Source organism: Oryctolagus cuniculus, chromosome 3 (assembly GCF_051225735.1).
Source record: "Oryctolagus cuniculus isolate XC-2025 breed Fujian yellow rabbit chromosome 3, ASM5122573v1, whole genome shotgun sequence".
NCBI lineage: Eukaryota > Metazoa > Chordata > Mammalia > Lagomorpha > Leporidae > Oryctolagus > Oryctolagus cuniculus.
Genome location: NC_142869.1, coordinates 102,398,484 through 102,422,047, shown reverse-complemented (window position 1 = coordinate 102,422,047; position 23,564 = coordinate 102,398,484). Strand labels below are relative to the sequence as shown.

Below are 23,564 nucleotides of genomic sequence, written 5' to 3'. Positions count from 1 at the left end.
CAAGTGCTGGGGCCCCTGCATCTGCGTGGGAGACCATGAAGTGCCTGGCTCCTGGCTCTGGATCAGCCCAGCTCTGGCTATTTCAGCTTTTTGGGGAGTGAGTCAGCAGATGGAAGATTCTATGCCTCTATCTGTAACTATGCCTTTCAAATAAAATTTTAAAAAATCATTAATCCTTTGCCATCATTAATTTGAGTCTCTCTGGCATTCCTTTAGATGTTTGGTATCTTTCCTAAACCACTTTTGGATCTGTACTTTACCAACACTCACCATAATCTTAAACTCCCAAGGTATTTAATAGTATGTTTTATGCAGATTATCAAGTATAGTTACCTTCTTAGAACTGCACCTATGAAATACATGAAATCTGTTCTCTTTATATTAATAGAAAATTTTAAAAAAATATCAGTAGACCAACTCTTTCCCTTAAGCTCAAGAAGCAAACACCTAATGATTACTTGAAATCTGTGTTTTAATGTCTCCTCAAATTCATTATAAACTGGTCTTATTATTTTCACATACAAAATTGTGTCTCTTTTTATGTTTCTTTTCCATTCAGCTTCTAAATTCAATCCATATTGTTCAGTCCCATTTATTTGGTATTTTACATCACCTTCAAATCTGTCTATATTTTGCCATCATACCTTAATCTAAGAGAGAGAGAGAGAGAGAGAGAGAGAGAGAGAGAACACTTTCATCTGCTGCTTCGTCCCCAAATGGCCAAAATGACTGGAGCTGGATTGATCCGAAGTCAAGAGCCAGCATCTTTTCCCAGGTCTCCCGTGTGAGTGCAGGGGTCTAAGTACTTGGGCCGTTTTCTGTTGTCTTCCCTGGCACATCTGCAAGGAGCTGGATCAGAAATGGAGCAGCCAGGACTCAAACAAGTTATGTCACAGCGTTGGCCCCTGCATTGTATTTAATCCCTGGTTGTTCGAATCAGTAAAAGCCGAACCCACAGATATGGAGGGATGGATGTGGGGTAGGCAGCAGTGAGTGAAGGACAAGGAGCCAAGGGCTGTCACACTCCAACCATGTGCACTACTCAGATACCATCACCTTCCATGCTGATTTGACACAGCTGAGGACTCAGCAAACCCACGCCTCGTCATTCAGCTGAACCTCCAGATGTCCTGACACCTTATCAGGTAGCACCCTGTGGGCTGCTGCCCAACACTAAAGTCTGCCTCCTAGGGATATTCAATCAGATCCTGACCCAAGCACTACTCCATCCCCTATAAAAAAGGATGACCCAGCCTGAGTGAGGTAATTCTCTCTCTTGAGGTTGTCCCTTTCATATCTATGTGTACTATACTTTTGTCTTTAAGTAAAAACTTTTCTGCTCACTGCTATCAACATCTTCTGTATTTTTTTTTTACATGCAGGAAGACAAGTACCTGAGCTGGGTCTAGTTGAGGGGTCTTTCCAAGCCCAATCAAGGCTCTCAATAACCACAACACAATTTGGGATTCCCCTTCCTGACAGTAGGATGACTCTTTTCAAATGTATTCCAGCTAAATATAAAAATCCGCACTGAGGCCCACGTGTTCCCACATATCTCTGCCGCTTCTTTTCTTTTATCCTAAACCAGTTTCTGCCCTGTTCTGTACACCTCAGCAATATACATTTTGCAGTTCCTCCAGCAGGCTTTGATTGCCCTGTCAAGGGCCCTTACTTAGTCTACAGCATTATGTAACACTCCCAGCTTCTTTTTTTTTTCAACCAGGTTGGCAGCTATCTCTCAGACTCAAACATTATTACATTCTACAATTGAACAGAATCCCTTGTTTGACGCTTTTTTTTCTAGCATGTATCATCGTTTGTAATGATATATTTTTGTGATTATTAATATCCATCTTCCATTAGATTTAAGTTCTGTAAGTTAGAGTACATGTTTGTTTCTTTCATTATAACACCAAACTTTTTATAGCCTCTAGCATAACAAATATTTACTGAATGAATGAATAATTTTTCCTTGCTATTGACTTTGCCCATGTTGCTTTTTAGTCTAGATTCTTAAGAACTACAGATCCATGAATTTCCCCTCAGGCAGAGTTCATCTTATCTCTTTCTCCCTTGTTTAAAAGTTGTATTTTATTTTATTATATTTTTATATGACTTCAAGATAGTAATACCTGATGATTTTCTAAAGTCTATTTTTAAGATTAGTTAAAGAAAAATTAAGTTGAAACTTGGTTACGTCAGTTGTACCTATAGACAAACATTTGCAAAGGCTTTGTCATTTAAGCTTTAAACCCATTTAAAAATAAAGCTACCTGCTTGTTTCATATTTTTTCAACAACATCAACAGTTAAATGTCATCATCTATAAGAATACACTGCTTTTATCTGAAACACCAAATTGAATAAAGAATTTAAAGATTTATCTACTAAAGAGTCAGAGAGAGAGAGAGAGAGAGTAAGAGACAGAGAGACAGAGAGAGAGAGAGATCTTCCATCTGCTCGTTCATCCAGCAAATGGCCACAAAGTCCAGGGCTAGGCCTGGCTAAAGCCAGGAGCCAAGAGATTCATCCAGGTCTAACATATGGATGGCAGGGCCCAAGCACTTGTGTCATCATCAGCTTCCTCTGAAGCATATGAGTAGGGAGTTGGATCAGAAGTGGAACTGCCAGGATTTGAACCGGCAGCCATATGGAGCACTGGGGTCACAGAAAGCAGGCTCACCCACTTGCCACAACACCAGCCCCAGAATAAGAAACTGAAATACAAGACCCATACTAGATTTTCTTTAATTCAGTATGTTATTTCATTCTATCTAAAGTGGTAATATCACCCTTTAAGTTAAAGATGAAGTTTTCATGTAGAAATTAGATGAAAAATGATCAAAAGGACCACAAAAGCTCATAAAAGATACAAAAAAACCTGTGTTTCAGTTATCTCAAATTGGACATTTATATTCGTTGCTTATATAAGGAAACAACTGAAAAGATCAGTCAAGAGTAACTTGAATTTTGATAAAAAGACATTTTTTTTAGGTTTTGTTGTTTAAATATTAAATAACTCCTCATTTCAGTTCTTCAACATCTGTGGGGAAAAAATCTATGTATAGGGAGTCTTCAAAAATTCATGAACATGCATATTATTAAAAAAAAAAAACTATGCATGGATTTCAAAACTTTTGGGACCAAAACAAATTTCTCATTTTTATTGGTTTATCTTATTTTTCATTTTAATTTAAAGGCAGATTAATAGAGAGAGAGAGTGGTAGCTTTGGGGTCCACAAGGAGGGAAGGCCTATACTTCCGGGAATGGAGAAGTCCCTACCTGTACTTCCAGGGAAGAAAAGTCCTTGTCAAGGTCCCCACGGGTGCTTAAAGGTCAACCAATGAGGATCAGACCTGCCTTGACCTTTAACCCCCACACCCTGTATCTATAAAAGGAGCCCTCCCAATCTCTGACGCGTGACTTCCCCGGTCCCTGCTCTGTTGGGTCCGGGAACCTCGCCTGGGAGCGGAATCCCAATAAAAGCTTGTGAATTAATTGATTCGTCTGCCAGGGAAGATTTGTTACGTTCCCAACACCTTGCAGAGAGAACCTTCCATCCATTGGTCCACTTCTCAAATGCCTGCAACAGTTAGAGCTATGACAGGCCCAAGCCACGAAACCAGTAAGTGTCTCCGATATGTATGACAGGAATTCATGTACTTGGGCCACAACCACCCACTTTCTTCAGAGTGTGTATTAGCAGGGAGCAGGATCAAAAGCAGAGGTGGGATGCTAATCAATGCATTCTAGTATGGCAAGCTGGCATCCCACAGGATGGCTTAACCTACTATACTACAACATATTCCCAAACTTTTTTTTTTTTTTTTTTTTTACAGGCAGAGTGGACAGTGAGAGAGAGAGACAGAGAGAAAGGTCTTCCTTTGCCGTTGGTTCACCCTCCAATGGCTGCCGCTGCAGCCGGCACACCGCGCTGATCCGATGGCAGGAGCCAGGATCCAGGTGCTTTTTCCTGGTCTCCCATGGGGTGCAGGGCCCAAGCACCTGGGCCATCCTCCACTGCACTCCCTGGCCATAGCAGAGAGCTGGCCTGGAAGAGGGGCAACCGGGACAGAATCCGGCGCCCCAACCGGGACTAGAACCCGGTGTGCCGGCGCCGCAAGGTGGAGGATTAGCCTATTGAGCCACGGCGCCGGCCCCCCAAACTTATTTTTAATTCCATTTTTCCATGGAAATTTTGAAGCCTAGGAAGATTATGTATCCCGTCGCTGAGCAACTTTCATATTGAGTAACTTATAAGCCTATGGGATTTTATTACTCCTACCTTCTTCCATTTACTTATCTGGCAAAAAATAAGAATTTTTTTTAACTTAAAACACTAATTTGGTATGAAGCCAAAATTCTTACATGAACTTCACTCAATCAAAAAGGTCAGCTACTCTAAATCCTTCCAAATAGATCACAGTCTATCTTTTTCATAATGTTGACAAGTGCAAGTTTGGATTTAGGAGGGTATTCTGTAAATTCATGAACTTTGTATAGGGTAATCTCTTTATTAACTGAAGAAAGCAGTATCTGTGGTTGTACTTTATCTACCTAACCCCACAAAAGAAAAGTGTGTGTTTCACCTCACCACTTCATTGACTCATGCCAGTGCATCAGATCAGGAGGTGAGAGTGTAACGTAGAGCCATGTAAATGCCATACCACACATATCAGGGGCTTCATCAGAGTTGTCTCCGCAGTCGTCCTCTCCATCACACACCCAGAAATGCAGTTTGCAAAGGGAATTGTTGCAAAGGAACTCATCTGCTCTACATATATTTCCACCTTTATATTAAAACAAAAAAATACAGAGATTTAGTACCACTGGTGCTGGCCAACAGAGCATATATTCCTTTAATCTTTTTCTTGCTTCCTTTTTTGTGGTGTGTGTGTCCTGCATAACGCTAAGAACAAGTAATATCCAATGCATTTCTAAAAGATATTCATGGTTTACTTTTCAAAGAATTTTGGTATTATCCTCACATATGTCATACTTTCTTTAGGAAAAATGATATGGTAGCAGAAGAAAGCTTTTAAAATGTAAACTATCTTCCATTTCATGTAATTCTATGCTACTGAGTTTGAAGAAATTTACACTTTTAAAAGCATTGATTTTGTTTTTTGTTATTAAAATTTCATTGTTCTAGATAGAAAAGACAGCATTATTAGATAACTCAGCTACATCTGGAATACTGATAAACTGAATCAAACAGAATAATCAACCAGAGAAACAATTTCATCACTGTAATAAGATTTTTAATCATACCAGACAACATTCTGGTTTTTCTTTTAGAATTGTACAAGAAGAATTTTTCTAACTATACCTTTCTTTTCACATAATGAAAAGTATCAAGGATATAGTAATATTAGTATGTAAAATTTGTAAGTATATTCACTATATGCAATAGGCTCAACGAAGTAATAAATTTGGCTTATATGCCTAGAGATACAGCAAGATATAATGGAGACTGAAATGACTAGGAAGTTAGAAACTGTGGGTTCTCATCTTGCTTTGAATAATCCCATTAATTTCTCTTAAACTCAGATTTTTCACTTGTTATAAAAGAAGTGTGGTTGAAGTGAGTTATAAAGTAATATTTGCAAGCAGGGAAAACAGCACAAAGATTGATATTTAGAATTAAGATAAATAAGACTTTTCTGAAAGTAATACACTATCTACTTAAACCTCATCTGTAAAATAAGAAACATGGATCTTGCATTGGCTACATCTGGCTGATGAATGGTATTAATATACTTAAAGATGGATATGTTTATTAGGACATGGGGTTTGATGGAACAAAGACATAAGCCTTAGCCATTCTCGCTCATTGCCCAAAAGAGATAAGCATTGGAATTTATTACTTGCCCTTGCATCTCAATTGGGTCTCATATTCTATTGCCTTTACACCCCCAATTCTTTCCCAGGTTCCCAAGGCCTAGCATGGACACCTGAAAGACAAGTTCCAGGAATTAACCTTGGCTGGCTCCCCTTACCCCCACTTTCATCCCTAGCCCCTCATAAATATAAAAAGGTGTGGTCCCTGGGGTCTAGCCTTCTGCTACAAGTTCCATCAATGTGCACGCCGGCAGGTGGTCACCCACCTCTGTGAATTTATTTTCTTTGAATAAATTTGGTCTGGCTGTAGATTTATATATTGCCTGCTCTCTATTCTGAGCTTCTTTTTCCTAACACTTTTGGTGCCCTCTTAGAGGGGGCACGGATCTGTGACTTTTTCTAAGAGTTGGGGAATGATAGTGGTCATTCTTGCAAGTCTAGAGTATTCCTAGAAAGAGTAGTCATTCATTTGGTGAATATACTTCAAAGGGCATAATGAACCTAAGCTTGTGAAAGTCAAATAACTCTTCTTGCTCTGAGTTCTGACTTGCCCCACAAATCTTTAAAAGTAACTCACTTCCAATAGCAAAGATTTTTCCTAAGAAAAGATAGATTCAGATGTGGATTTTATAATGGAAACACTATACGGTATATGGAGTACTTGGAAATGAAGACAGAGTAAAGCCAAGACTGGAGGAAAGTAATCAATTTTAAGAGGCGTTTTTGAGAATCCAGAAAAGAACTGATAGCAAATTGATTTGGAGGAGCTATATTTTAGAGCTCTTCAGAAGGTAAAAATCCACTGGATCTGATGACGAAACAAAGAGCAGTAATGGAGAGTGAGCTGTCAAACATGGTACACAACTTGTGGTTTATTCGAAAATGCATTGGATGTTAATGTTTAATAAATAAAGGAACACAGTAGGAAGGGCAAGCTTAGGATAAGTAATGACAGTGCATTTAAGGCACTGCAGACAACCATGTAGCAATGTCTAACAGGCTAGTGGATGAATATGTCTGAAACTTAGGATATGTTTCTGAGCTGTAAATGTGTTCTCTGCTAATGAACAGATTAGTTATTGTTGAAATTTAGGAGAGAACACAATGGAAATCAGCATTAGATTAAAAAGATTAGATATAGCAGAGTCTACAAGAGACTGAGAAAAATTAACCAGAGTGGTAGGAGAAATACATAGAATATGAGTATCAGACAGTGCATGACAAAAGTGTTTGAGTAAGAATGTTAGTGTATTCAAATATTGCTGGGAGTGTAGGTTTGCAATTTGGTGTTGGGTTTAGTGAAATGACTGCAGTTGGCTGTTGAATAAGATGAAGAAGATGTGATGGAGGATGTCAACATCTCTTTCCGCAAGTCTGGTCATAAAAGGAAGGAAGAGAGGAGGAGTTGAGTTGATAACATATGCAACAAAACATATTATCATTTACAACGGTCTGGCTCTAAAAGCAATAGGAAAGACAATATGTGTATGCTTAGCACTAAAGAAACTAAAGATATAAGTATCATATCTGGTTGATTTTATAGGAGAAATCAGATGTCTCAACATAGTTAAATGATTCTGTGAATAATTCCATAGGTAAATTTGAAGATACTGGAGGGATAAACAGTAATTAAGATAAAAGATTCATTAAGAATCATTATGTGATGGTAGATATTAAATCCAGAAAAATAAAAGGGTTAGCATTAGCCTGGAAGTTCTTTTAAGATGAACGCAGCTATAGATAGACTTGTTAATTTGGTAGCCAGATGTTGAAAAATTTCATAATTCTTATGATTGCTGTGAAGTTGAAGGTAAGGTCATTAACTTAGAGAGATGAGACAGCTTGGTGACAGATTTGAGAAAAAAAGTCATATTTTTAAAGACCTAATATAATTAATCATAGAAAAACATGATTTGGAAAATTTGGGTAGATTACTTCGAATCTGGACAGAAAAAGATGAGACAAAAATCTATATTGATATTACTCTTGTTAGTTGTAGCATTCTCTGTAAAAATATTTAGCAGAGCTATTGAAGCTTACATTTGCATCTCTTAAGACTTTCAAACTCTAAGATACTGAAAAAGGCAGGACCTTGGTGAATCCATCCAGGTGAATATCATCATGTGAGCCTTTTGATAATCCAACATTTGTTTTTGGATTATTCAAACATCTGTAATAATGAGCTCTAAAACTTTTAAATTTTTAAACTATCTCAACTACCAAAATATACACAACAAAATATATTATCACTTAACAACTCTATTTCTGAAAACAATAGGAGAGATAATATGTGTATACGTATATACTTTTGTACTAAAGAAACAAAAGATGGTTTCATATGAACTAACTTTTGCCTTAGTTTAAAACTGAAATCCATAGAATATTTAGGAGAGATGTATTCTTTCAGATTAAAAATTTTAATGATTAAATCTCACTGTATATTCTATTTTACAATAGATTATACTCAAACAGAAGTTTGCGAACTCTTGACATCTCATTATTTTAGAAAACCTTATTTATAGCACATCAATCTTATTAAAAGAAAATATGCATTCCCTAAAGCATTGCATTAGATAACACTATGGTTTTCTTCACTGTTTTTATTAAGAAGAATAATATAAATTCAATTATAATAGAATGGCAAAAGTTTTGTGATAATGTACTATACCTTACACTATAAGAAATTTGCATTTAAAAATATGCATCATGGGGCTACCATGATATCCTGAGTTGGAATGAAGATGCCATATTTTGAACTAGTATGAACAAAAAATATATATAATTTAAAGAGACTGGCTGGGTTAAAATTCCAGTTTCTTAGTCATGTTTTTATTCAGATCAACAGGAGATTATTTTAAAACAAAAATTATATATTAATTAACAATAACAGGTCTAAATTATATCTGAGTGTTTGGCAGATTCGTCAGATTTACAGAAATTTAGCCAAGTGCATCATCACAGAAAATAAGCATCTAGAGTACTCATTTTAATTTAGGTTGAGAGGAGGTTTCACATATGATAATATTTTATAATTTGCATAAGTAGTTGACACAATTTTTGAGCTGATGATTACTAAAAAGTGTAACTCAATTTTTTTCTACCAAAATTGTCATAGACAGTAGAGTAAAGTTTGGGAGCTCAGCCCAAAAGAAGCATCGAGCTTCCTCAAGGCCATCTGTTTTACCTTTAAAAATGTCTACGCTGCTTTTCATTCCATATTCTTTGGAGTGTTTTAGTCATTACAGTAAACCAGAAATCCTGATTCGCTGGTAAAATGTGCCCTATTTACCTGTAGTTTTCTTCCCTTTCATTCCCCAACACACTGCTCCTTTTAGTGCATGTGTTCAGATTCAAGATGAATGGAAGTGACATTTAATAGAAGAGGTGTTTATTCTGGGATTTCTTTTCCTCACTGTCTTGAAATATGGTTTTCCGATATCTAAGCCACTTCCTGGGAGTAAATTAAATACTAGAAACCCAGATTTGGTCATGCCTAAAGGTACATCCATACAGGATCAAAATCTTTCACAACGAAGATATTTCATTGGAACTTAATTGTTAGCAGCAAAGCAACTCAAGCAAAGTTAGAAGTATGAGTAAAGAGAAGCGGGGTAATGAAAAAAATTTGTAAACAATTGAATTAAAGGCTATCAGTTCATTTCTAGGCAAAAAGATTAAATACTTAATAATTTTAGATATGAATGATGTCCCTGTCTGGCTGGGATCTGAAACCCAAAGAATAATAGAATGTAAGGCTAGGAAAGTAGATTGAAATCATTCTCTGTGGCTCTGACCTCCAGACCAAATTGTTTCTGTGTTGTTAGGCAATCTTTAGCAAAGACTGACATATTCAGACTTATAGTTAAATAATATGAGCCTGGTAGCAGTGTCTAGTTTGTGATGGAGACACGTCAAGTGGCATTGTACAAGTTCAGACAGGAAGCAATGGAAGAATGAGCCACACTGGTGGTCTGGTGGTCGTGAATAAGTTGAGTGATGGATGTTGTTAGCTGGAGTAATTTAATTGTCATCCCAAAGTCTTTGAATATTAGATTACAAGTGAGATTTTGCTATCAAACTGTCCACAATGCTTGCTGTTGCCAAAATAAACAATTATGGATTATATCTTGGGGTTTTTCAAGATAGCAGAATAGGGAGGGAACTTACTGCTTCAGTCTAGGGGAATATAGTTTACAAAAAAGTGACAGAGTGCAATATCAGGGAAGAGTTAGGGAGAAAACTCCCGAGGAAACTCCATGCAAATTATAAGGACACTGTAAATCTATGTGGGGGGTGTGGACATACACAACTCAGGCCCCCAGCAGCTGAGAGCCTCCACACCAGCTTTAGAGTGAGGTGAGAACAGATTGCAGCAGCCCAAACCACTGGCAATAAAGCTGCTGGAAAAGCCTGGCAAAGTCCAGCTTGGAGCCCAGTAGGGGACAATGTACCTGCCAACCTAGAGGGAAGAAAAGGGGGGTGGGCACATTTCTCTCTCCCCAACAATCTGGCACCAGACTCCTGTAACTAGCCAAGATAGGGTGGGTGCCATTTTGGACATATGTAACAGGTGATCCAGCTTGTGTCCACTCACACAGCAACCATCCAAGAAGAGATGCCTGAGTCTGGCTGGGAGAATTGACAGGGGGCTGGGTGCTCATGACTATGGAGGCTTGTGTGCTGGGACTATGAAAACACCATAGCTTCATGGGAGGGAGCAATGTTTGACTGGGATTTTGGACAGTCACTGTGGGTGGCTCCACATACTCAGGGCTCTCTGATTACCTGGTAAGGGTTATTGAAGTGTGGTCCCTGTTCACACTGAGGACTGCACAGATCTTTGTGTGATTTTTGACAGTGCAGAATATTGTACCCATTGGGGCTAGTACCCAGGAGAGGAGGCAAGTGTGAGAATACACCAACAGAGCAGAACAAACCTCTCCTCTGTAATAAACAAAAAAAAAAAAAGAGGAGATTTACCATATCCAAATTTGGTGTCATCTTAGACACTCCCCTCATCCTGAATCACTGAACCAATATCCTGACCGCACCTAGCATATGCCTCTGGGTATTCACTGAAAGAGTGGATATGTCATTAATCCACAGAGGAATAGTCCAAAGATAAAAGCCACCACAGGAAAAAAGAAAAATATCTCCACAAATGGCTAATAATAAACACAGCAATTCAAGAAACAAGAATAAGGAAGACGGCCGGCGCCGCAGCTCAATAGGCTAATCCTCCACCTGCGGCACTGGCACACAGGTTCTAGTCCTGGTCAGATTCTGTCCCAGTTGCCCCTTTTCCAGGCCAGCTCTCTGCTGTGGCCAGGGAGTGCAGTGGAGGATGGCCCAAGTGCTTGGGCCCTGCACCCACATGGGAGACCAGGAGCAGCACCTGGCTCCTAGCTTCGGATGAGCATGATGTGCCGGACGCAGTGCGCCGGCCGTGGCAGCTATTGGAGGATGAACTAACGGCAAAAAGGAAGACTTTTCTCTCTGTCTATCTCTCTCTGTCCACTCTGCCTGTCAAAAAACAAACAAACAAAAAAAAAGAATAAGGAAGACAACATGATATCCTCAAAAGAACACAACACTTCATATTATAACGTGAAGAAAACAGATTGAAGAAATGCCAGAAACAGAGTTTAAAAAATTGATCATAAGATTACTTAGAATTAATCAGAAGCAAATTCACGAACTAAGTAAATCTGTACCTGACATGAATGAAAAATTTTCCATGCAATTGTGATTTTAAAGAAAAATCAAGGGGGGGGGGTACCATGGTATAGTGGGTAAAGCTACCACGTGCAGTGCTGGCATCCCATATGAGTGCTGATTCAAGTCCCAGAGGCTCCACTTCAGATACAGCTCTCAGCCATGGTGTGGGAAAGCAGTGGAAGATGGCCCAATTTCTAGGGTCCCTACAGCTGTATGGGAGACCTGGAATAATCTCCTGGCTCCTGGCTTTGGATCAGAGCAGCTCCATCCATTGTTGCTATCTGGGGAATAAATCAGTGGATGGAAGACTTTCTCTCTCTGTGTCTCTCTCTCTCTGTCTCTCTGTCTCTGTCTCTGTCTCTCTCTCCCTCTCTCTCTCTCTGTCTCTATCTCTCTCTGCCTCTGCCTCTCTGTAGCTCTGCCTTTCAAAAAATGCATTAATCTTAAAAAAAGGGGAGAGAGAAATCATAAAAATATTGGAAATGAAGAATTCAATAGAACAAATAAAAAATGTGGTGGAAAGCCTTTACAACAGACTCAGTGAGGCAGAAGAAAGAATATCTGAGTTAGAAGACAATATGAAAATTTTACAATCAGACCAAAAAAAAAAAAAAGAAAAAATTAGAAAAAAAAAAAACAGTGTTGGGGATTTATGGAATACTATCAAACAACCCAACTTAGGGTTCTTAGGAGCTCCTGAAGGTGCAGAGAGAATGGGTTAGAAGGCTTTGTATGAAAATAATGACAGAAAAATTCCCTATTCCAAAGAAAGGAATGTCCAAGCACAGAAAGCATATAGAAAACCTAATAAATATGACCAGAAAATAGCTTCACCATGACACATTGTAGTCAAACTCTCCACAGTAAAACATAAAGATTCTAAAATGTGCAGAAGAGAAATGCCAGATTATTCAAAGGAATCCAATTAGACTCACAGCCGACTTTTCTTCAGAAATCCTGTAGGCTAGGAAAATGGCAAGATATATTCCAAGTCTTAAGAGAAAAACTATCACCCCAGAATACTGTACCCTACAAAGCCCTCATTTATTAATAAAAGTGAAATAAAGACCTTATAACAAATAGAAATTCAAATAATTTGACACTACCCATCCAGCCTTATAAAAGATGATTGCTTAAGGATGTACTACACACAGAAACAGAGAAATGTGGTCATCACTATGAAAGAATGTAAAGGCAGAAAATCTCCCAGTAAAACAAAGTAAAGAGAGACAAATAAGGCATTATGTAATGATTTAGGCATCAATTCAATAGGAAAATATGACAACAATAAATGTATATGCACCTAATTAAAGGGCACTGGCTATTTAAAAGAAATGTTAATATATCTAAATGGAGACATAGACACCGATACAATACTAATTCGGGACTTCAATGCTCTACTTTCAGCAATGAACAGATCAACCAGACAGAAAATCAGCAAGGAAGCATCAGAGTTATTTGACATTATTGACCAAAAGGACTTCACAGATAACTACAGAACTTTTCATCCCACAGTTGGAGAGTAGCATTTTTCTCACAAAAGTACATGGAGCTTTCTTTAGGATAGATTAAATGCTGGTCATAAAGCAAGTCTCAGTAAATTCAAAAACTCAAAATAATATCATGCATCTTCTGTGGCCATAATGGAATGAAGCTGGAAAGCTTCTGAATGAAAAGTGAGAAACTTGTCGAAGTGAAATGGACACTATGATTAACAGTGACTTGATCAGCTCTTGTCCTGACTGTTGATGTACAATTTAATACTTTATCCATTTTAATATTTTTTTTTGTTCTAGTACTATTGGTTGAACTCTGTAATTAACATACAATTATTCTTAGGTGTTTAAATTTTAACTGAAAAGTGATCCCTGTTGGATATAAGAGTGGGAATAAGAGAGGGAAGACATGTACAATTTGGGACATGCTCAATTGGACTTGCCCCAAATGGTGGAGTTAGAATCGTGCCAGCGAATTCCAATATAATCCCATCAAGGTGGCATGTACCAATGCCATCTCACTAGTCCAAGTGATCAACTTCAGTTTACAATTGATAACACTGATAGGTCTAAGAGTCAAAGGGATCACACAAACAAGACTAGTGTCTGCTAATACTAACTGATAGAATCAAAAAGGGAGAGAACGATCCAACATGGGAAGCGGGATACACAGCAAACTCATAGAATGGCAGATGTCCTAAATAGCACTCTGGCCTCAGAATCAGCCCTTAAGGCATTCGGATGTGGCTGAAGAGCCCATGAAAGTATTTTAGGCATGGAAAGCCAAGACACTGAAAAAAAAAAAAGAAGACCTAAATGAAAGATCTCTGTGAGTGAGATCCCAGTAGAAAGAATGGGCCATCAAAGAAGGAGGTACCTTTCTCTGCAGGGAGGAGAGAATTTCCAACTTGACTATGACCCTGTCGGAATAAGATCAAAGTCGGCGAACTCAAAAGGCTTCCATAGCCTTGGCAACTCATGACTAGAGCCTAGGGTAATTACTGACGCCATAAACAAGAGTGTCAAATTGTTAAGTCAACAACAGGAGTCACTGTGTACTTACTTCTCATGTGGGATCTGTCCTTAATGTGTTGTCCAATGTGAAGTAATACTATAACTAGTACTGAAACAGTATTTTACACTTTGCATTTCTGTGTGAGTGAAAACTGATGAAATCTTTACTTAATATATACTAAATCAATCTTCTGCATATAAAGATAATTGAAAATGAATCTTGATGTGAATGGAATGGGAGAGGGAGCGGGAGATGGGAGGGGTGCGAGTGGGAGGGAAATTATGGGGGGGGGAGCCATTGCAATCCATAAACTGTACTTTGGAAATTTATATTTACTAAATAAAAAAAAAAACAGGAAAAAAAGTGAGTCATTAAAGAAATCAAAAGAGAAATCAACTAATTTCTGGAAACAAAGACAACGATACAAAATACAGAAACTTATTGGATAAAGAAAAAGCCACATAAGAAGAAAGTTTATAGAATTGCTGCCTACATCAAGAAATTGGAAAGGCATCAAATAAATGATCTGTCAATGTATCTCAAGGACATAGAAAAATAACAGCTAACCAAACCCAACACTAGTAGGAGGAAAGAAATGGTAGAAATTGGAAAAGAAATCAATGAATTTAAAACAAAAAAAAAAATACAAAAGATCAGTGAGATGAAGAGCTGGTTTTTTGAAAAAATAAACAAAATTGAAACATGATTGGCCCAACTAACAAAAAAGAGGGATAAGACCAAAACCGACAAATTTAGAGAAAAAAAGAAATGTAACAACAGACACCACAGAAATAAAAAGAATCATCAGGAATTACTACAAAGAGCTGTATTCCAACAAATTGGGAAATCTGGAAGAAATGGATAGAATCCTGGACACATACAACCTACCTAAATTGAACCATGAAGGCATAGAAAACCTAAACAGACCAGTAACCAATACAGAAATTAAATTGTAAGTAAAATCCCTTCCAACAAAGAAAAGCCCAGGACTGGATGGCTTCACTACTGAATTCTATCAGACGTTTAAAGAAGAACTAATCCCAATTCTTCTCAAGCTATTCATAACAACTGAAAGGGAGAGGATCCTCCAACTCCTACTACAAGCCAACAACACCTTAATTCCTAAACCTGAAAAAGATACAACAGAAAAAGATAACTACAGACCAATTCACCTGATGAATATAGACACAAAAAACCCTAAACAAAATCCTAGCCAATCTAATCCAACAACATATTAGAAAGATCATTCACCTGGACCAAGTGGGATTTATCCCTAGTATGCAGGGATTGTTTAACATTTGAAATCAATCAAGTATCACATTAACACACTGAAGAACAAAAACCATATGATTATCTCAATAGATGCAGAGAAAGCATTTGATAAAATACAACACCATTTCATGACGAAAACTTTAAGCCATTTGGGTATTGAATGAATATTTTTCAACACAATCAAGGCAATTTATGACAAACCCACAGCCAGCATCCTACTGAAAGGGGAAAAGTTGGAACCATACCCACTAAGATCCAGAACCAGTCAAGGATGCCCACTCTAACCACTCCTATTCAATCTAGTCCTGGAAGTTTTAGCCAGAGTCAATAGTTACAAAAGATATTAAAGGGATACATACTGGGATGAAGAAGTAAAACTATCCCTATTTGCAGATGACATGATTCCATATGTAGGGGATCCAAAAGACTCCACTAAGAGTCTACTAGAACTCATGAAAGAGTTTGGTGAAGTGGTAGGATATCAAATTAACATGCAAAAATCAATAGCATTTGTATATATATACAATGTCATGGCTGAGAAAGAACTTCTAAGATCAATCCCATTCACAAAAGCTACAAAAAAAGCAAATGCATTGGAATAAACTTAGCCGAGGATGTAAAAGATCTTTATGATGAGAATTAGAAAACATTAAAGAGAGAAATAGAATACATTAAAAAATGGAAAGATCCTCTTTGTTCATGGGTTGGAAGAATCAATATGATGAAAATGCCTGAACTACTGAAAGCAATTTACAGATTCAATGTGATACCAATCAAAATACCTAGGACATTATTTTCAGATATGCAAAAATGATGCTGAAATTCATATATAAACACAGGAGATCTCAAGTAGCTAAAACAATCTTTACAAAAACGCAAAGCTGAAGGCATCACAATACCAGATTTCTAGACATTCTACAGGGAAGTTATAATCAAAACAGCCTGGTACTGGTACAAAAACAGATGAATAGACCAAAGGAACTGAATAGAAATGCCAGAAATCAACCCATGCATCTACAACTAACTTTTTGACAAAGGAGCTAAAATCAATCTCTGGAGCAACGACAGTCTCTTCCACAAATGGTGCCATGCACATGCATAAGTATGAAGAAAGACCCCTATCTTAACTTACACCTTACACACACAAAAAAACCACTCGAAATAGATTAAAGACCTAAATCCACAACCCAATACCATCAAATTATTAGAGAACATTTGGGAAACCCTGCAAGACATTGGCAGAGGCAAAAAGTTCTTGGAAAAGAACCCAGAGGCACAGGCAATCACAGCCAAAATTGACAAATGGGATTATATCAGGCTGAGATGCTGCTGCACTGCAAAAAAACACTAAGCAAACTGAAGAGATGCGACAGAATGGGAGAAATTACTTGCAGATTATGAAACTGATAAAGGATTAATAAAGAGAATCTTTAAAGACATTAAGAAACCCAGCAACAGCAAAAGAAACAACACAGTTAAGAAAAAGGCAAAGGACTTAAACAGGCATTTTTCCAAAGAGGAAATCAAAATGGCCTAAGACACATGAAAAAATGCTCAAGATCACTAGCCATCAGGGAAATGAAAACTAAAACCACAATGAGGTTTCACCTTACCCCTGTTAGAATGGCTTTCATACAGATATCAAGAAACAGCAAATGTTGGTGAGGATGTGGTGAAAAGGGTACCCTAATGCATTGTTGGTGGATATGTAAACTGTTGTAGCCACTGTAAAAGACATTATGGATATATCTCAGAAATCTAAATGTAGACCTGTCATATGACCCAGCCATGCCACTCCTGGGAATTTACCCAAGGCAAATGAATCAGTATATGAAAGAGTTATTTGTACCTCTATGTTTAATTCAGCTCAGTTCATAATAGCTAAGATATAGAATCAACCCAGGTGTCCATCAGCTGAAAACTGGATAAAGAAATTATAGGATATATACACTATGAAATACTACTCAGCAGTTAAATCCTGTCATTTGTAACAAAATTGATTAAACTGGAAAACATCATACTTAGTTAAAAAAGCCAGTCCCCAAAGGACAAATATTGTATGTTCTCCCTGATCTGTGATAAGAGTACCTAAAAGCTAATCTATACAAGTGAAATTGACACTTTGAGATGTAATGACTTTGAACAGCCCTTGTCTGAACTATTGAGGAACAGGTTGTTTGTTTGTTTGTTTGTTTGCCTACTATTTGTTGAACTCTTTACTTAGTATGGAGTTAATCAATTGTATATAAAGTTAAATAAAAATAGATCTTAGTAAAGAATAAGAATGGGAATAGGAGGGGAAAGAGAAAGAACGGTAGAAGTGTGGATGTGATAGTTGGTACTGTGGGAAGATTAACTATGTTCCTAAACTTTTACTTATGAAATACATGAAGTTTGTGTTCCTTAAATAAACAGTTTTTGGAAAAACAAATGATTATTTACAGAAAGTGAATGTGATAACTTAGTCAAAGATAGAAGCAGCTATTATGAACATTTAACTTTTATGGTTAAGGTACTACAGCTTCCAAGGCAAAGTAACACATTTTTCCCCGAATATAACACATTATCAGGCTTTGGACAGGGAGATGATATATTTAAATTATGTGAACCATGAATACATACTCATATGCCTTATCTTATAAAGCAATGTCTAATATCAACTCTGTTAATGGTGAACCAAATATTCTGAGATGTGAAGTCCATTGAGAGACTTTTTTATGAAAGTCACAAGAAATTTTATATTTAAACATATTAAGAATACAAAATAACAATTGTGTAACTGGTGGTCATCTCAAGCTTCAACGCAATTTCTTTGCTTTAACCGAATTCTCATTAACTCTTAAGTAGTAACAATAGCTTCTTTTAATGTGGAAATCTATAATTTAAAAGTTATCTATCAGGATAGTCTTCACACAGCTGGAAAATAATATATTAAAAAACTAAAACTTGTCCGCCAGACTGACAAAAATGTACTCCACTTTGTCAATGAAATGGCAAGATGGAAAACTGGGAGATGGAGATATGTGTATATATATATATATATATATATATATATACAGAAACTAAAAATTATGTAGAACATGATTAAGTGCAATTTAGTGTTTCTGATATGGATCCCATTATTTCAGAGTGAGGTAGGTGATGTGAAAGAGAAGCAAACACAGAAAAAGACTTTTATATTAATGGCTATAGTAACTATGTCCTCTTTATTCTTCATGTATCTCTGTCCCTGACCCAGCATCTTGTCTGAGGACTAGATGGAAGGCACTTAATAAACACTTGCATTTTGATTACCATGTTATGCACAGATTGAGATAACACTCTGTCTTACAATAATCCAGATTTTGCTTATTTGGAACAAGCTATTATGTAATGGAAATAGAAAGAGTAAAGAGAATTTTTTAATGATCCTAGCCCTCTGCCCTTAGCACATACTATATATTCTGCACAGCACCTTAACTTCCATTATTTACAGGCACACGCAAAAACCCCCTTACCTCTGTCACAGTTCTCTTCGTCACTACCATCCACACAGTCATGAATTCCATCACACAGCCATCTAATTGGAATACAGTGGGCTTTATTTTTGCATCGAAACTGATCCTCGTTACATTCAGTCACACACTCCATCTGTTCAAATACAAACGGTCACTGTCGTTTTCATTAATGATAATGAAACAAACACAGGAAAAATAAACAAGCAGCTTATAATACTGGAGACTCATGACACCATGGGATATCTTTTATTTTGGCTTAATGAATATAACCTCTATAAATGCCCATGGGTTTTAGGACACTGGCAGCATGAAAATTCAGGTATATGCTGAAATGCTCACTTTCAATGTATTTGTCTAACATTTTAGAGAGTGCTAGGAATTGAGATTCCATCTCTTTATTTTTATTATGTTTGCTTTCCCAAACCTAATTCAAAGATTTTAATCGAATGATGGATTTTACCTCATCTGAACCGTCAGCACAATCATATTCTCCATTACATTTCAAAGAGGCTGAGATACATCCACCACTGGCACATATGTATTCACTTGATGAGCAAGTAGGAGAAGCTGAACACAATTATAAGATCAAGATTTAGATACAGTAAAAAGAATGACTGGTTTGGTATATTAAAACATATATAAAATCATAAAATATGAATTCATAAATGGCAATACAAATAGCTTATATTTAAAAAGTACATTCAAGAGTTAGTATTAAAAATTCATTTTTAAAATGTGCTTTTCCATATCATTGCATCACATTAAATAGCTTTCAGGGATGTAATAAATCATGTTGTAAGGATTTAGCTGACTAAAGAAACAAAGGAGAAGAAAATTTTCTATACCCTTTATCCCTTACATTTTAGAAGAATTTAATGGGTTTTACAGAGTTTTAAATTATTTTAAAAGATAAACTCTTTAAATTGTTTTCAAAATTATAATAATATTTAGTGATTCTTGTTAATAATTCTTAATTCATATATATATTATATAAAGCAAGAAATGGAAATCTTGGCATAGTGTCAGAGACCCAGAGATCTAATTCGACTATGTTGATATCAATGCAGTATTAAGAAGCTTCTTTTTTGAAGGCTTTAAGCATGAATATATTTAACAGAGCCTATAGCATTTCCAATATTCCTTTATGACATAGAAATTAAAAATAACTAGTAGATAAATAAGTTACTCACACTACACGGTCTAATTAATTGGCACAGGAGTTACAGCAGCTGCCTTCTTCTATGGGTTTGAATTTTCTAGGCTTGTATTCATACCCCTGAGATTCTGTCCTTATATTAGACCACCATGTAGCCAAATGTACTGACATAATGAATTTGTGGACTGAATTTATACCAAGATGCCAGAAAGCTTTTTTATTGAGTTTTAGTTCCTTTTAATTGGCATGTTGGCCTAAGGATCTGTATTAATTATGAGAATATGTCCATATTCAGTAAGAAAGGAAGATGCGATTAATTAGCAACGTGGGCCATGGGTACCACAATGGGGCATTATAATGTGTGTGCCTTGTATCAGTTACTCTGATCTAGGCTCCCAAGATAATGTTTTCATGATTATACGCAGATTACAGCATGATTTTTACTTGACTATTTTTCTATAGGATAGTGTTATTAAAATACCTAAGAAAAAGTATTTTAATGAATATATTTATAGAAACACACTTAAGGATTAGAAAACCATACATTTGTTTTTTTTTTTCCTATACTTTGGTTTAGCTTCTTAATTTTATTTTTATTTTAGCCCAAATTGTATTACAAATAATATATGTATGATTCTTTTCAACTGGCATCATATTGAAACTATTATATTTTAAAATCTCAAGTTCTGTAAATGAAAAACTGAATTTTGTCCTACTTAGAGTTGCAACCTATTTCATTTTGCTATCTTGGGTAAACAATTCCAAATGGTGTGTTAAAATACAGAAACCAAAAAATCAAATTTGCAAGAACAATGCCTGGATCTCATATATAAGCAATAATCTTATGTGCCAAAATACTTTCAAAACATATGAAGAGCACACCAAATAATTATCCACAAATATTTCAGATTATGTTTTTGGAAACAGTAAGTACATGCATACATTTGCCACTGCTTTCTATATATAGCTATTTAATTTAAAATTCTCTTAAGTTGAAATGTCAGCTAACTTAAATACCATTTTAATCAATTTACCTGGCTCACAGTTTTTCTCATCTTCTCCGAATTTACAATCTTCATGATGATCACATTTCCATTTTGCTGATATACATTGACCATTAGAACACTGGAACTGATCTTTTGAACAACTTGTTTCACAATTTCTCTGTCAAAAACAGCACATTTGTAATTAAAATCAATTTTTTAGAAAAATCTCTACATATTCCAATGACAACTAGAATACATATGCATAGATACCTGGAAGTATAAGCATCACATGGAGTATATGCACATAGTTCAGAGAGTCCTGTGCTAAACTCATGACTATATCACATAATTCTACTTCCATTTGTCTCTGTGTTGTTAATAAAACAAAGTAATGGAAAAAGAACATAAATTCCACGTCTTTGTCATGCTAATTAAATTGCTTTATGAGTAGACAGTTATGCATAAAGAAACTTTTTCTTGTTAATTATTTATTTATAATTATAGGTGATGATGAATATTATGGGACATAAAAGTTAAAGATTGATTCGAAACAATTACATCTAGCTCACTGGAGGTGAAGCAATAGACTCTGAAACAACTGAGAAGTTTAAGGCAAAACTTCCCCTGGAGTTCTTTCTTTCCCCTCTCCCCATGTCTTTTTTCAGCACCTGACCTTTCGCTGTTTAGTTGGTGGCCATAAATCTCCCTCTCTTCTCTTCTGACATGTGTTCCCAAGGAACTGTGAAATGAACTGTCATCATTATCATTTCTGCTAGGCAACATACGTATGTTACTTGAAAGTCAAGCAAGACAGCAGATTTACCGTTGGGGAACTTGCAGTTGTTCATTTGTGCTAAACAGAACAGATCCACAAGAAATTTGCCTTCCCTGGGTGAGAACACTGAACCAGGATGCTCCCATGAAATGTCCTGCTGGGTTGATATATTTCTGTTATTAAACAATTTCTATTCTTGGCCAAATGTACTAGTGAGCTCCTTCCACAAAAACTGAGCCACTTTCATTGGTTGGTAATTCTCAGGGAGTGGAACATGATGAGCTCACTTGCTCACCCAGTTTAATACCCAGGTAGAGAAAAAAAAAAATTACTTTCTAAATATCTGTGTTTTTTTTTTTTTCTTTCCTGATAAAAGTTTAGTAAAATTTCTGGTTTAAAATTAGTTTCGTCTTCCCTTCTTTTCTCAAATACAGATTTTACAATTTTCTAGGAACTTCCTTAGGTAATATGAAAACTAAGATTTATGACCCATAGTATATAAACTCATAGACTAGCATGAAGATCAAGACCTAAGCTAATAATATCTGTATTCTCTGCCAAGAGAAATAGGGGCAATTTTAACTTGGAGCTGTTAGAATGGCTTTACAGAGGTGAAGTTAGCAGCAATACAGACAGCTAAAGTTTCTAATGTGTAAGGGGTACTGAAAAGTGAGGGCTTGGATATCATTGTAGATTTAATTTAAATATTTATATATAAAAAATCATATATATATATATATATATATGTGTGATGCATTAAAGCACCATGGAGTAATTAACATTAGAAACACATGCAGATAAATGTCTAAATAATGAGTTGTATGAATAATTGCACATGTAGGTACAATCTAGATTTACAGAATCGTCCAGAGAAATTCTAAACTTTTACCTAAACCTGTGTGTACAAAAGCCTTATTATAAATGGGTAGTGATTCATCACCCAAGCAAAGCTCAACCTGTGGTTTCATGAAAATTGATGACCCACATCTACGTCTATAAAACTGCATGTATTGAAGGAAGAGAGTGGAGAGAAGAAACTGTTTAAAATGCATAAAAATATTAGTCCTGACTATAAAGACTACAGCAAATTTATGAACAAATTCACAGATGGCAAGGGCATCAGCTATGGGGAATAGGATTTCCATTTCCCATTCCCTATATAGCATTCACTAGTTGAGGTAAAACAGTCTATAAAATGAACTCTCAATGGTAGCACAAGAGCTATTTTCTATGCTGGATTTGTGTAGGACAGCTCATGGATATAATACTTATCTCACTGTACCAGAAGCATAGTATATTTCAGAGTTGACCTTATTGCACTTATTGCACATAATAATAATTACAAAATGCAATTTTAAAGTAATGTTTTCCTTTGTAAAGATGCTGACCTCATCAGAGCCATCTGCACAGTCAAAATCTCCGTCACACCAAAACCTTGAGGAAACACAGTCCCCATTGGCACACAGAAAATCTTTCAATGTACAGGTCTGTGGTTCTGGGGAAAGAGAAATAATATAGGGTTATTCAAAATATAGAATAGCACTCTAAAATTTATATGGCATAACACACAAGGAAGCATAAAAGAAAAAATAAGGGGGTTAGCAAAGCATAACCTATAAATTGTTTAGGAAAATGTCTCATGAAGCATCTATGGAACATAATATAATAATTTTTCAAATTTATTTCTGAAGTCATGAATAGAAAGTGGCATTACAGAAACAAATTGAAAAAAAAGACAAAAGATAAATAGCCTATTGTTTAATAAAAATGCAGCAGCAAGGTAAAATGATCTTTTCAGTTGTTGGAAT

The 23,564-nt window shown here is 36.2% G+C and overlaps 1 protein-coding gene across 4 annotated transcripts in view; it reads right to left on the bottom strand.

Moving 5' to 3' along the window:
* The window catches only part of LRP1B (LDL receptor related protein 1B), a 2,138,546-nt gene that overhangs the window by 130,683 nt on the left and 1,984,299 nt on the right, over positions 1-23,564 (bottom strand). For all 4 annotated transcript variants that reach the window (XM_051849573.3, XM_070071546.2, XM_002712121.6 and 1 more), the window contains exons 68-72: positions 23,145-23,251; positions 21,030-21,159; positions 19,300-19,406; positions 18,840-18,972; positions 4,668-4,790 (exon numbers count right to left, since the gene is read on the bottom strand). In XM_051849573.3, coding sequence (XP_051705533.3) covers positions 4,668-4,790; positions 18,840-18,972; positions 19,300-19,406; positions 21,030-21,159; positions 23,145-23,251 — 600 coding nt within the window. The remainder of the gene's footprint in view (positions 1-4,667; positions 4,791-18,839; positions 18,973-19,299; positions 19,407-21,029; positions 21,160-23,144; positions 23,252-23,564) is intronic.